Source organism: Lagenorhynchus albirostris, chromosome 20, assembly GCF_949774975.1.
Source record: "Lagenorhynchus albirostris chromosome 20, mLagAlb1.1, whole genome shotgun sequence".
NCBI classification, from domain to species: Eukaryota; Metazoa; Chordata; class Mammalia; order Artiodactyla; family Delphinidae; genus Lagenorhynchus; species Lagenorhynchus albirostris.
The window spans coordinates 20,247,135-20,262,250 of NC_083114.1; the positions used below are offsets into that span (position 1 = coordinate 20,247,135).

At 57.1% G+C, this 15,116-nt stretch overlaps 1 protein-coding gene across 1 annotated transcript in view; it reads left to right on the forward strand.

The window, feature by feature from the left end:
* Positions 1-6,354, forward strand: part of TMEM132E (transmembrane protein 132E) — a 51,732-nt gene extending 45,378 nt beyond the window's left edge. Inside the window, exons 8-11 of the mRNA XM_060134742.1 lie at positions 975-1,180; positions 2,999-3,284; positions 4,233-4,424; positions 5,299-6,354. Coding sequence (XP_059990725.1) covers positions 975-1,180; positions 2,999-3,284; positions 4,233-4,424; positions 5,299-6,354 — 1,740 coding nt within the window. The remainder of the gene's footprint in view (positions 1-974; positions 1,181-2,998; positions 3,285-4,232; positions 4,425-5,298) is intronic.
* The last annotated feature ends 8,762 nt before the right edge of the window (positions 6,355-15,116 follow it).

Here is a 15,116-nt window from a genome sequence, read left to right on the forward strand (position 1 = left end):
TCAGCCCATAGGCTGCCTGATAGACCCTCCTCCAAACTCAAGGATGTGCACCCTGGGGCGTGTCCCAGTAGGAGCACCTAAATGCATTGCTCACAGGATTCACTCCAGGTATGCCAGGTGTGTACGTGGGCACTTACACAGACACCCGTTGCATCTGCCCTGAAGTACTAGCAGGGACACCTCTGTGAGTGGGCACAGCTATCCACCAAGATGTGTTCAGTGAGCATATGCTCATCTGGGGAACCGTGAAGAATGCAAGGTGGTGTCCAGGTGGGCATGCATTTGCAAAAGCTGCACCCGTGGGTGGCAGTTGTCCACCTGTCTGTGCTTGGGGTTCTCTGGTCCTGAAATTTCCTCTCCCTTTCCCTCAGTTCCACCCCTGGCTGGAGCAGCCCCCTCCTGGAAATTAACCAGCTGCCCAGCTGCCTGGGACCACTGGGCCAGAGTCACCTTGGAGGAGCTGTGGGCCTGCCCCTTCTCCCCACCCCCTCCACCTCAACCTCCTCCCCGCCCAGTCGCACCCCAGTGTCCTGCTCAGGACGGGCTACTCCTGTGTACCGTGGAGGACTCTACCCATCAGACACCTGCTCCAGAGCCCAGGCGGTCATGCTGGGGAGGGGAGCCAGCGCTGGGGACCCTCAGCCTGAAGACTCCCCCAAGGTGTGGCCTGCCACATCAAAAACAGCCCCTTACAAAAATATTGGCACACTGGCTTCTTGCCAGGGAGCAAAATCCTCCCAAGGTAGCCACTAAGAGGTGATCTCTGGAGCAATGGAGTGGAAGCTGACACCTCCCAGAGGAATTAAATTAGGGGCCTTCTCCCACCCAGCCTCTCCCCTTCAGCCTCCTGTGACTAGCACTTTCTCTGTCCAATGGCCTTCTGGCCTTCCTTGTCAGAATGAAGTCCTCTGCACTGCCCCACAGGGTGACCTGTAGGGCAAGACAGGCCAACCAACCTCTCTCCCCCTCCCCAGGTATCCAGCAGCTGTGACTACGTGTTTGTTAGCGGAAAGGAGTCTCGCGGTTCCATGAACGCCAGGGTCACCTTCCGCTATGACGTCCTCAATGCCCCCCTGGAAATGACAGTCTGGGTGCCCAAGCTGCCCCTGCACATTGAGCTCTCGGATGCCCGCCTCAGCCAAGTGAAGGGCTGGAGGGTACCTATCCTTCCTGACCGGAGGTATGGCCCTTCCAAACACAGCAGATGCTGGGGATACTCATGGGTGACACAGCCCTGGCACAACGTCTGATCTGCATGTGTGTGTAAGGCCCTAGGTGTACACAGTCTGCAGGTCGGTTTTGCAATCAACAAACTTATTGAGCAGCTACTGTGTGCCAGGCACGGATGGGGCCAGGGAGGGGAACAGGTAAGTGTGGCCAGAGCCTGACCCAGTTGAGCTCTGGGTCCATCAGGAAGCGGTCTTATATATATCATGGAGCGTGGTGGATGAAGGAAGCCCTGAGTACAGGGAAGCAAGTGGCACAAAGGAAAGAACCACCTCTTCCTCCAGAAGAAGTCAAAGCAGGCTTCCTGGAAGAGGTGACTCGGGAGTTAAGTCTTAAAGGATGAGTGGAAAGGATTTGGCTAGGGAGACAGGGTAAGAGCAGTCAAGCAGCAGACAAAATGGAGCAGAAACACCAACACAGGTGCTCACACACCTGCACACGAGTGCCCCAGCCTGGGCACACCAGGGGCACACTTGTGAGTACATCAGTCAGGCACACGGTGACTGCCACTGGGCTCCCTCACTGGGATACAGGCTCACACACCTGGGTGCCCATCTGTGGGGCAGGTCCAGGTGTACTCAGCACACTCCACTCACCCACTCATCACTGCTGGAGAGAGAAGCCAGCAGGGAAGAGAAGAAAGGCAGAGTGACAGGCAGCTAAGAGCGGGAAGGGTGGAGCTGGAGAGAGAAGCAGGCGGCCTAGTGAGAGTTGGGATCAGTTCAGTTCTGCGGAGATTTGGAAAAGCAAGGCAGCATAGACCAGGGCCTCTTGAACTTGCACGCGACTTGCCCAAGGATGCTGTTGAAATGCAGAGTCTGATTCCGTGAAACTGGGATGGGGCCTGTGAGTCTGCATTTCAGGCCAGCTCCCAGTGAGGTTGATGCTCCTTTGAGTAGTGAAGGACATAGTGAACTCTGAAGCCAGATGGCTGGGGGTGAAATCCTGACTGCTATTTGCTAGCTGGGTAACCTTAGGCTACTGTGCCTCAGTTTCCTCATCTCTAAAATGGGCACGTTTACACTTAGCGGATTGCTGTGAGGATTAAATTAGTTAACACAGGTAAAAGAGCCCTCTGTGTGAATGAATATTCTGGTGGTTTAATCCTTCTGAAGCACTAGCCAAGCACTGGCCACACCCGTCTCTCTCTCCACAGCCTGCTTTCCTGGGTGAATCTCCTGATTTTCGTATTTTTGGCAATCTGGACAGGCTGAGAATTCCCCAAATTGTCAAGTCCTGGTTCCATTCTGCCTGCCAGTTCCTCCCTCCATTTATCTGTCTCCTCTTGCATTTTACTCTGAGCAGCGAGAGGAAGCCAGGACACACCTCCCACACTCTGCTTGGCAATCTCAGCAGCTGAATATCAAGTTCTGTCTGCCACACAGCTGTAGGACACGACGACGCAGCTAAGCCTCCTGGCACTTGAGCAGGGATCACCTTTGGTCCAAGTTAGAGCTGAGCCCAGGGCCCAGCAAGTGCTTAGTGCTGAGAAAGAGCCAGTATTTTCTAAGATTTGATGCCAGCTATTCACAGGTGTGGGCGCAGCCAGGCAGGGGACACGGGGTGGGGTGGGGAGTCAAGAAGGTACCTTTCTAGGAGAGGAAAGCCTGGGACTTCGGGCTCCAAGCTTGTCAGAGACAGAAGGGGTGGACCAGGGAAAGCCTTCCACCCACGGGAGCCAGGGAGGGGCTGGTGGGGCAAGAGGGAGGGAGGGACTCGTGCAGGTCAGAGCCGGGGTGGGGAGCCCTGACTCCAGGCCTCCCCCACCTAGATCAGCCCGGGAGAGCGAGGACGAGGACGAGGACGAGGGACGACGGCAGAGCGCGAGCCGTGGCTGCACTCTGCAGTACCAGCACGCCACCCTGCAGGTTTTCACCCAGTTCCACACGACGTCGGCGGAGGGCACCGACCAGGTGGTCACCATGCTGGGCCCAGACTGGCTGGTGGAGGTCACCGACCTGGTCAGCGACTTCATGCGGGTGGGTGACCCCCGAGTGGCACGCATGGTAGACAGCAGCACGCTGGCCGGGCTGCAGCCAGGCACCACCCCCTTCAAGGTAAGCACAGTGGGGCGTGCCGGGTGCCGGGAGCCTTCACACAGACGTTCCTAAGACAGGATTTCCAGCGCCTCGGCCTTGGGGAGCAACCCCAGACGGGCCCTGCAAACACACTTCCCCACCTGCCCTTCTGCTTGAAATTCTACCATCGAAGGTCAAGAACCTTGCAGAAGCTTCTCTCTCCGAGCCTCATCAGCCTCTGTGAACCTTTCATGGCTCAGTGTGGTCGCTGAGAGATGTGGCTGCGGAGCGGAGGAGGTGGGAGGGCCCAGCCAGCGTAGAGGCCAGAAGAGGGAATTTTGGAGATCTAGGGACTCAACTTTGACCTTCCTCCTTGATAACTGGGTGCCTGGGTAGATATCATCCATCTCAGAGACTATACATAGTGACCCATGGGCTGAAATCTGCCTGCAGACATATTTTGTTTGTAAAACAACTGACCCAACCGTTTAAAAATTGGGAGGTTTCTCATTTTTAAAAAATGTAAATTTCTGGTTTTAGAAAATATGAATCTGGCAGCACAGGGTCTGCATTCCCGCCTGGCAATCATCAGCTGGAGTCAGTACTGCTGCCTTTTTTACATGAGCATGAGTTCTCCCATTTGCCCCAGTGCCCACCACTCCCTTTTGTCTCCCTGACACTGAGGCTGACCATCAACTGTGACTTATCACTCTACGGGAGGGCTGTTGTTTTCTTTAAAATCAACTCACCTCACTCATCTGTGTTCCTGCCTGGCTCCTGTGGGCCCTTGACCCTTGCTTGGCCTCTGGACCCTGGTTCCCGGTTGCAGACCTAAGGCAGAGCCCAGGAGTCCTGCCTCCCAATCTGCCCCACCCCCTGGGCTTCTCTTCCAGCAGCACTCAGATTCCTCCCTGGTTGGGAATTTGGAGAGGGGTGGGGTGTCCTTCTCTCCTGGCTCTCACCCATCCCCGCCCCACCCTGCCTCAGGTGGTTTCCCCCCTGACGGAGTCCGTGCTTGGGGAGACACTGCTGACAGTGACAGAGGACAAGGTCAGCATCACACAGCTGCAGGCCCAGGTGGTGGCCAGCCTCGCCCTCTCCCTGCGGCCCAGCCCCGGTAGCAGCCACACCATCCTGGCCACCACAGCCGCCCAGCAGACCCTCAGCTTCCTCAAGCAGGTAACTGGATGCCCAGCTGGCCAGCCTGGGGGCTTGGGGTGTGGAAGGAGGACTTGCAGTTTCTGGCCACGAACCCCCCAGATAAGGGATTTGATAATGGAAGATCTATCTACCCTTTGTGCCCTGTGCACCTGCCCTACTGGGCCCGTGCCCCACCATCTGCCTGGGAGTCTGGCCAAGGTCTCACTTCCTGCACCTGCCATGGTGAGATGCTCCTGTTGAAGTTTCCCACTCCTGCATTTCTCAGAGGGCCCGTCACCTCTGCCTCTACCCCCCAGAATTACCCTCACCCATCTCTGGACCCCCAGCTATAGCCCCCCACTGATACGCCAGGGCACTGGCTATGGGACAAAGGTGGAAAAGTTACAGGTGGGGGTCACAGGGGGGGAGAAGGTGGGCACTGAACACCGAGCCAGAGGTCAGGACACAGGAGTCCTCTGCCCCAACTTGCTTCGTGACCTCAGGCCAGTTGCTTGTCTCTGAGCCCTGCTTCTTCATCTGCAAGGAGGTCAACTCTCAGAAGGTTTAACAAACAGAGGACAAGGCTGGGGTTGAGTATATGTGCGTTCTCAGTCTCCACGTGTCTGCTGGGGGTGATCAGGCATGGAGATACGGTGTGACTCCTGCAGCAGAAAGGATCTGAGTTAGACCCAAGGCAGAATTTACCATCAACTCACCCAGGGGAGAAGGGCGAAGTGGGCAAGGACGTTCTCGGGGCAGTATGGAGCCATAACTCCCTGTACAGAGTTGAGTGGGAGAATTCCCCCTCAAATAACCATTCCCGAGCACCCACCACCTGCCAGGCACTGTTCCAGCACTGGGAAGTCAGCAGGAGTAGATCTCTGATTCCTGTCCTCTCCTCTTCCTCCTCCAGGAAGCCCTCCTGAGCCTCTGGCTCTCCTACAGCGACGGTACCACGGCCCCACTCTCCCTCTACAGCCCGCAGGACTATGGGCTGCTGGTGAGCAGTCTGGACAAGCGCGTGGCCACAGTGACCCAGGACCGGGCCTTCCCACTGGTGGTGGCTGAGGCCGAGGGGGCCGGGGAGCTGCTCCGCGCGGAGCTCACCATCGCTGAGAGCTGCCAGAAAACCAAGCGCAAGAGTGTGCTGGCCACGACCCCTGTAGGCCTGCGGGTGCACTTTGGGCGGGAAGAGGGGGACCCCACCTACGACTACCCCGGCCCCAGCCAGCCAGGGCCCGGCGGGGGCGAGGACGAGGCCCAGGGAGCTGGCCCACCGGGCACTGCCGGATCCCCACCCGAGGCCGTGGGCCCGGGCACGGCCAGCCCGGTGGTGCCACCCACAGAAGATTTCCTGCCACTGCCCACCGGCTTCCTGCAGATGCCGAGGGGGCTGACGGACCTGGAGATCGGCATGTACGCGCTGCTGGGCGTCTTCTGCCTCGCCATCCTGGTCTTCCTCATCAACTGCATCGTCTTTGTGCTGCGCTACCGGCACAAGCGCATCCCGCCCGAGGGCCAGACCAGCATGGACCACTCTCACCACTGGGTGTTCCTGGGCAACGGGCAGCCGCTGCGGGGGCAGGGGGAGCTGTCGCCACCCGCCAGCAACCCGCTAGAGGCCGTGCCCGCCTGCTGCCACGGCGACCACCACAGCAGCGGCAGCTCACAGAGCAGCGTCCAGAGCCAGGTGCACGGGCGGGGCGACGGCTCCTCGGGCGGCTCGGCCCGGGACCAGGCCGAAGACCCCGCCAGCTCTCCCACCTCCAAGCGCAAGCGGGTCAAGTTCACCACCTTCACGGCGCTGCCCTCGGAGGGGCTGGCCTACGACTCAGTGCCCGCCGGCGAGGAGGACGAGGAGGACGAAGAGGCCCTGGGATGGGGCTGCCCAGAGGCGGCGGGCACCGCGCGGCCCACTCCGCCCCCTGACCTGCACAATTACAGGCGCAGAGTCAAAGAGATGGCATAGAGGTGCGTCCCCTGCCCACCATGGCCTGGGCTCCGTGTGGGACAGAGCCGGGACCCAGCTCACAATTTACACGGGCCGGCTGAAGTGGATCTTATGCTCCGGCCCCGGCAGCTTTGCTCCTCCCGGACGGCCACCTCCTTGCCTCGCACCCTACCATCCTCCGCCCCCAGAGGTGGAGGGGCCTTCCCCCTGGAGCTTGCTAAGAGGAGAGCAATCCCAGCCTTCGTTCTACCCTTTCCAACCCTCCTCCTGTCTTAGACCCCTGCCCCAAGACAGGGGCAAGGAGGCCGAGCTTGCGCCAAGGGTCCACACAATGCCCCGCCCCATCCCCCCACGTCCCCTGCTTCCCCCTGTGTGGGGGGCTCTGGGGGCGTCTTGTGTCACAAGCTGCACAAAGACTTTTCTCAAACCGCTATTCAGGGATTTCTGGCCTGCAGGGTGGGGAGGCGGCGGCTGTCTGCCCTGCCAAGGATCTTGCTGTGGACAGAACATTTGGGGGGCAGGGGATATTTGTAGCATCTGCTGGCTTCTGGGTGCCCCGCACTCCCTTCCCAGGACCTGGGAGCTGACTCTCCAGAGGGGTCTGGGGCCAAGCCAGGCGCCTCTCTGAGATCTCAGGACTCCATCCTGTGCCCCCAAGGGCTGTGGGCAGGCCCTCAAGGGGGAGGAGTCCTCGGTCCACCCCAGAGCACTGTGGTCCAGGTGCCCGGGAGCCCTGGGTGCCCCACGCCCACCCCTCAGCAAGGTCAGCACTACGCCTTAGCCGTCCCTCCTGCTCTGCTGAGCACTCCTTCCTCTCTGCAGGGGCAGCCACCCGCCCCGCTGCTAGGCGGAATCCGGTGGGAAGGGGAGAGGGCGCCAGGCAGTGCTGGGAAGGACCCTGGGACAAGCAAGGCAAAAGGGAGCCCACGGCTCCCCTACCCCATCCCACAGCCACCCCTCTCTCGGGTTCTACCCACCACTGTGTCAGATTTTTCTTAAGTAAATGGAGGCAACCAGACTGGGAATGGGGGCAGCAGCAGCTCCCGGAGAACAGGCAGTACATGGTGGCTGGCTCTGTGTCTCTTCCTTGCGTGCAGGCGCGTGCATGCACACACACACACACACACACACACACACACACACACACACACACACACATATGGAGGTCACGCTAAATGACATGAGACGGAAACACGGCTGAGCCACCTGAGGTCCTGCTCCTCCTCCAACATCCAGGTCCCTTTAAACCCTGTGGTGCTGGGGGGATGCTCACCTCTGGGGATAGAGGACTTGCTGACCCAGAAATGTGCCCTTCTAAAGAGATGTCTCCTCTAGGAGAAGGGTAGGAGGGTACAGAAAAAGAAGGAGAGAGGCGAGAGGGTTGTATGCACATCTGAGCTCACTCCAGTTTCCTCCTCTGCCTCAGTGCACCTCTCAGAGGGCATCCCTCCTCGTCACCATCACCACCTCCCAGGGAGGCCTCTCTTCTCCAGGGATTGATGGAGACAGTCTGGGGGTCTCCAAGTCAGAAAGCCAGGCAGGAAAGAGCAATGGCTGTTGGGGGGCTCCTCCCTGCTCGGTGGGCCATGGGCTGGCCCCTCGCCCCTCATGGCCTCCCATGGCCCTGGGAGACCTCTCCCCAGCACAGGTAGCAGCCCCAGGGACCACAGGAGACCTGGGGTGGGGGAGGAAGAGCTCGGCCAAGGCTGCCTGGCCAGCCTCCAGTGCCCTGGACAGGTAGCTACAGCAACCAGCATCTGCCCCAGAAGGGGCCAGGGGCAGGACTAGTGCTGTGTTGGCACCTGCCCCAAATAGCTGTTGCCCCCACACACAGAAGGAAGCCTGCCTGTCACGATCCTCTGCTCAACCAATCAGGGCAGCCCCGGGGCTGTCGTGAGAATTAGATGAGATCGTGTCTGTAAAGTGCTGTGTGCGGTGCCCAGAAGCGGACAAAGTCCCCGGCACAGACCCTGGCACACAGAGATGCTTAATAAATGGAGTTTGTTGCATCCAGGTCTTAATGTTCAGGTAAGATGTGGGCCTGAAAGAAAGACTTGAGATTGGCCAGCTCTGCCCAAGATGTGTTGGCAACAGAGAACAAGTGTAGCTCAGCGGCAAGGAAGCAGAGCGTGAGGCCTCTCCTGGAGTGTCCAGGATATCAGGTACCTGCTGTTCAAATGTGCCCTGACGGTGCCTTCCTAGAGGGTCCTAGGGGGTGGGCAGGGGGGCCCTGAGTCACTTTTCATCACCCGTGGTGCCCAGAATTGGCAAATGCTCAACAAATATTTGCTAACTCAAGTTCAGACGCAAACTATCAATGGCTTCCCTGTTATCCCTCATTTGGGGATTTTCCATATTCTGCCACCTCACCACTTACCTGCACAGTGTTCCAGAGAGAGATGAGGAGGACACAGGTGTGTGTCAAGGAAGGATGAACATCCCAGCTTGGGTGTGTGTGCACAGGAGGGGTGCTGGTATGAAAGCTGGAAAGTGGATGCAATTCATTTATTCAATGCATGAAGCTCCTACCATGTGCCAGCTCCTGCCGGGAAAAGAGGAGGCAAGACCGTGGGCTTGTCGCCCAACCCCGAGGGGGAAGATGGACATAGCGGCTCGCCATGTTCGCCTGGGATGGTTGATGATAGAGCTTTGCCCTGGGTTGGTGGGGCACAAAGAAGGGAGGGGGAGGCATACTCAAACTGAGTGTGCTGAGGCCAAGGCCAAGGACATTCCAGGAAGGGAGAATAGTGGGTGAGGAGGCCCAGAAGCTGCATACTTGACACCATGGGGCTTGCTTTTGCTGCCTTGTCTCTGCACACGCTTTCCCCGTGCCTGGGCTTTGGGTCCCTGATGATAGAGAAACACATAAAATGTATACGCCGAAGAGAGGAGGCCGGAGGGAATATGGTGGGTTCAAAATGGATGGGGAATCAGGATTGACTTGAGGTTCAGATCATTTCCCTCTTGCTGGGTGAAGGAAAGAAGGGTGCGAGGGGCAAGGGGACCAGTTAGGAGGATGCTGCAGCAGAAGGACAGTGGCAACAGAGAGCTGGTGGACACAGTAGCATTCACTGCAGGATTTGCCAAGTGCATTATCCCACATGGGAATGAGGGGAGGACATCAGATGCTGCTGACACTGAGATCTCCTTCCCAAATGAACCTCAGAGAACACGCTGCTCCAGGGGAGACCACAGAAGCCGGCCTCATGGTGGTTGTCAGCATCCATGCTTTCACAAATGGGGAAACGAGGACCCCGAGAAGGGGAGCGGTTCGTTGATAGTCACACAGCAAACCTAGCAGCAGGGCCAGAGCTCTGCCTGCCACCCTGGCTTGTAATTTGTGTCCCTTTCTCTTCATTCCTCACCCCCTGTCCGAAGGCAAGAACTCAGAAGCAATTGCTAGAAATGGCGAGACCTGACCCTCACGCGGTTCAAGAGGCAGGAAGCTTGGAGGCAACGAGGCGGGACATTAAGTTAACAGCCCCTGGAATGGCCCTGGCGCTGAACTCCTCTTTAAAAATTTGTATTCAACCCCAAAACCGAATCAAGGGACCTTGTAAAGAATAGTTACTGACAGAGAGCTGCGCAGGGAGCGCCAGGGAACCAGGCCCATGAATCAGCTTGCTGGCAAAATGAGATTTCTCCAACAGCTGGGGGGTGTGGAGAAGCCACCCTGAGCCTGTCCCCTGCCCGAGGTCAGTGCTCGGCTCGGCTCCCCGCTTCACCCCCACGCCACCCAGGACATGCCTACAAACCTGTCTTCAACAAATATTGACAAGCACCTACTATGTGCCAGGCACTGTGCCCCCCTTAAGAGAAGGCTTCAGGGAGAAAGGGAGAGACTTGGAGCCAAGCTGAGAACCTGGGAAATACAGTATATGGGCCAGGAAAGGAAACTCTCATTTAAAGGGATAAAACTTCTTAAGACAGGTTGGCAGGGACCCCTGGGGTCTGATGGTGCATTTGCTGTGTGACCTTCAGCCAACACAAAACCAGCTCTGGGCTCTCATTTCTTCATTTGTATAAACATGGAAGTCACCGCTACTAGACAGTATTCACTGACCTCTCTGAAGGGGCTGTGCTGTTTTAGCACCTATACTGCACAAAAGTCCAGGGATATAGGAACTACTAACTCCTATTTTATAGATGAGGAGACAGGCACACAGAGAGTGATGGTAATCTGCCCAGGGTCTCCAGCTTAGAAGTAACCTCCGGGCAGCTACAAACCTACCCTCTTTCTGCTACATCCTGAAGCAACTGATGATGTTGGCAACGGAAGGGAAATGATGTTGGAGAGACCGGAAGGTGCGAGGGGCATACAGAGGGGCCTCTAAGGATTTGATGTGCTCAAGTGATGGGGGCAAGGCTGTGGGACCCCCATTTAAGGTATAGACCATGGATAGTGTTGGGGGGCAGATGGAACACAGTAAGCGCTACGGCCTCTCTCCCATTTTTAGAGGGAACACTCTCCCTCCCCTACTAGAAGCTCCACCCCCAGCTGACTGTCACAACAGACAACCATCCAACCCTCTCTTGGTCACCTTTGGAGCAGAGAACCAGCAGGGCTTTCCTGAGCAAGGTGTTGAGCTGGGCTTGTTAGGAGAGCGGGCAGCACACACAGGGAAGTGGGTGTGAGTTGCACCTGCTGTTTCCCTTGGGATACTGGCTGTCCCTTCAGCCTCTGGAGTATAAGCAAGAGAAACTGGGAAGCTGAGGCCATCCCTTAGGCCCCCACCCCGGCTACGGTAGCACAGTGAGTGTTTATTAAATCCTTATCATAGATCAGTCAGAGTGCCAAGCACAGGGGAATCAGGAGGATTAAATAGCCATCACTAACATTTCCTGAGAGCTCACTCCACGCTAACCATTTTATATCCATCATTCCATTGAGTCTTCACAATAACCAAATAAGGTAGGTGCTATCATTATATCCATTTTACAGATGACAAAACTGAGGCTCAGAAGTTATGTAACTTGTCTCATGTCACACAGCAAACAAATAGCAGCACCAGGATTCATACCCAGGTTACATTGGCTCAAGTCTCCTGTCTTCCCTCTACCCCACACTGCCCTCCTCTGTGGGGACCGGGAGTTCAGAGAATGATTCTGACAGTGTCAAGCGCACTGGGCTGGGAGTCCAGGGCCTTGGTGGGGGTTCTCTCTCTGCCATTGACTAGTTGTGTGGCCATGAGCCTGGCACTGCCCATGTCTAGAACAAGCCAGGACCCTCAACTAGAATCCAGGGCCAGATGGCCCCCTCAGTGCCTTCAGTCTTAATGGTTTTCAGGTCTGCAGGTGTGAAGCCCAGGGCACTGCCTAGCCCTGCTAGTTTATACCTTCCACCCTCCACCCTCCACCCTCTTAGAGATGCTGTGGGCAGGAGGCGGGTAACAGTTTCAACGTCCTCAGCGGTTCTCCAAGCTTTGCCAGCTCTGCCGTCCTCTACTTGATGCTGCCACAGGTAGCTGCTCCTGTGAGTTTGGACTTTGCCAGATTGCGGGGGGGGTGTCCATAGGGAAGGAGCATGGGGGGATGGGAACGGTAACCATCCCTGTGTCTGCCAGAGAAGCAGCAGCTAAGACAGAGCTTGAAAGTTCAGCTTGTGGATCCTCTGCCCACAGGGAGCTCCCAGTCTGATGGAAGAGGACTGGGCCCTGTCCCATAGCAGCTTCCAGTCTGAGGGGGGGAGAATGACACACCCAAAGAAATGCCACCATGCATTCAGTGAAACATACGAACAGGTGCTAATAAGTGCAAAGTAGCCTAGGTATGCACTTAGCCCACAGAGCAAAAGAAGTAAAATAAATGTGGAACCTGGGAAGTTAATCCAGAAAGGCAGCCTGGACCAGGGCTGTAGGTGGGTTGAGGGGAGACATTCAGAAGGGTCCATCAGATGGCCAGGAATTCAGACACAAACAGTTAAGGGTAAGGAGGTGGGGTGGATTTACCCCGGTGGCTGGGGGATGGAGCCCCACAGGGGCCTGGCTAAGAGGAGTGGGCGTGGGAAGCGGGGGAAGGGACCCTCCCTCAGGTGACCCTGGAGAAGCCCTGGGCTGCTTAGAAGAGAGCTGCTTGGCTTCCAGTCCCCTGGCTCCCCCGCAGCTGCAGTGTGACCTTGCACAAGTCTCTGGCCCTCCTCTGTGAGAAGAAGGGTCTGGACTAGATGCTATCTGAGGACCCTCCCCGGACTGACCCTCTGTGCCCCCATCCAGAGGCCAACTGTGAGCCCATCTATCAAGTGGATTCAAACACAGAACTCAAAGTGCCTGCCAGGACTTTCCTGGGGCACAGACGGGGCCTCGGCCCCTGGCGGAGTTCCCAGCCCCATGGGGCAGGCCACAATGGGGCTCTCAAGAAAAACAAGGTCAGAAGGGCTTGAGCCCCAGTTCTGCTGCCATCTTCCTGTGTGACCTCAGGCAGCCCCCCAGCCCTCTTTGGGCTTCACAGAAGGGCTGGGGGTGCCCTTTCCCTCCCAACCTTCTGCAGTTCTGGAATGACTTTCTTCCTCCTCCATTGCAAAAGCTCCCAACAGGTCTCCTATGACTTGTACTGGGGCAGGGGCTCTGGGGCTGCTTCCTGTAGATTCTCCCATCAGGAGGGGTCCTGCCAGTTAGGACAGCTGATTGGGAGCAAAGGAAAAATGAGCAGTGTTCTGGGAGTGGACCCCTGTGCTCCTACTCTGTACCGAAGCCAGCAGCCCAGCCCTGGCCCTGAAATGGACTCCACCTGCAGACCCCCACCCCAGGCATGTCAGGGAGGGGGGAGGGTGGAGGGATGCCGTTGGTGGGAGGTAGCAGGTGAAGGGTCCTTCATGCCTCCCCTTTCTCTGCCCCTTCTTATCGTGTACACCCTACAGCCACCTCGATGCACACAGTCCGCCCCTCCAAGGGGCACAGAGAGTGAAGCCCACCCCTCCCCTGATGGGATGCAATTCATCAGCATTGACAGAAGCTGGGATGCTGTTCCAGGGCCTCCTCCCTCACACACACTTGCCCACGGGGTCCTTCTTCCACAATCTGTTCCCTGCCCCCTCTGGGCTCCGTTCCAGATTCCAGATCCCCTGTGAGATGGCTCTCTATCAAGGGAAGGGGCAGGCCCAGGGGAGGGGAGCTGGACTGTGGCTAGCCCACCGGGCAAGGACCACATCCCTCAGGGAGGGAAGAGAGGAAAAGAGGCAAGGAAAGAACACTCCAGCAGCTGCAATATCTCGAGGAAATCTCCAGTGACGCCAGAGCCACGGGGTGACCCTCCGCCCCAGCAAACCTTGCTTCAGGAACAGACACAACAAAGCACCAGATGCATCCAGCAATTAAAGTGCTGCCTTTGTTAGAAGATGAGGAACTGGGCTCTTGTGGGCGGGGCACGTAGAGCACGTGTGCACACACTCCGTACGCACACAGAGCACGCATCACAAATGCACTCTCTCCGAGCATCCCTACTCGTTCACACGCCTGCCAACCTCACAGATGTGCACAAGCAGGGGCATGCCCCTCACAAACACACACACACACACACACACTCCCAGGGGTGGTGGTTTGTACAGAAGCTTGTTGGAAGGAGGGAGGGGTCAGGAGCACATTTATCCCATACCTAAAACAATAACCAAATAGTCTCACAGCACTCTGAAGAATACCCATTCACATGCAAGCCATCGCTGAGTTAATTACAAAGATTCTTATCTGTTCATTAAAGCAGACTGGAGGGCCTTCTATTTGGAAACACTTTGCAGTTAAAGGGACTATGTTATTAACTCTAATGAAATGATTTATTCTGGGCCCGTGCCTGGTGAGGTAGAACCAGAAGCCCTCATTCAGAGGGTGTGCCCTGGTTCCTGGGCTGACATTCTCTGCATGGAAGCCAAGAAGATTTCTGGGAGGAAAGGGACAGAGATCCTGGAGAGATTATTAAAACACCTGTGGATGGAGAGAGCCCTGCTGAGGCTGGCTGGGAGGAAAGGGCACCCCGGGTGACTTGGGGGTCACCCTAGCCAAGCTGGCCTAGCATGGAAGGCAGTGGAACTGACTCCACCCTGATTCAGTTCCCTGCCTATGAAATGGGGATTCAACAGCTCGTACTTCAGAGGGTTCTCGTGAGGATTAAATAAATTATTGCACGTGACACCCAGATAGAGGGAGCAAGGTGGTCTAATGAGGCTCTGTCTCAGACCAGGGTCCGCCACCAGGAAAGTCTCCTTCCCAGTGTGGAAATGTAACCCAATGTAACAAGCTCCGGGCGTCCTCCCAGCCTCCAATCCAGCATCCCAGCTTCATCCAGGGGCAGCTTGACCCTGGGGTGGCCCTGGGTGTAGGAGGCAGCTGAGGGTACTCCCAGGTACGGAGGGCCCACCAGCAACAACAAGGAGCAAGGATCCCAGCAAGGGTGGGGCGAGCAGGGTGGGGAACTCACAGGGGAGAAGGGGCGCTGAGAAGGGAGGGCCCGGCTCAGGGGAGGTGGACCAGGTCTGGGGTCTGAATTCAAGCCTGAGAGCAGGCTTGTTAGCTGGGGGTTTGTGGATGGGCTCAGGGAGTCCACGACCTGTTGAAATGGTACATGAACTTGAGGTAGGTATGGGGAAGAGTGTAAGTCATCACTCCAGGCCCTACGCAACCCCTCCTTCTCCCTGTAGGGTCCCAGCAGAAAACTCTCCCCAGGTCACACCTAAAGGGGGCATTTCTACAGTCAATGAAGCCACTCATCTCAACAGGGAGTAGAGGTCACAACCAAAATAAAATGGGACCAAATCTCCAGCCCCAACTGGCCTACAAAGGATTCCCAGATTA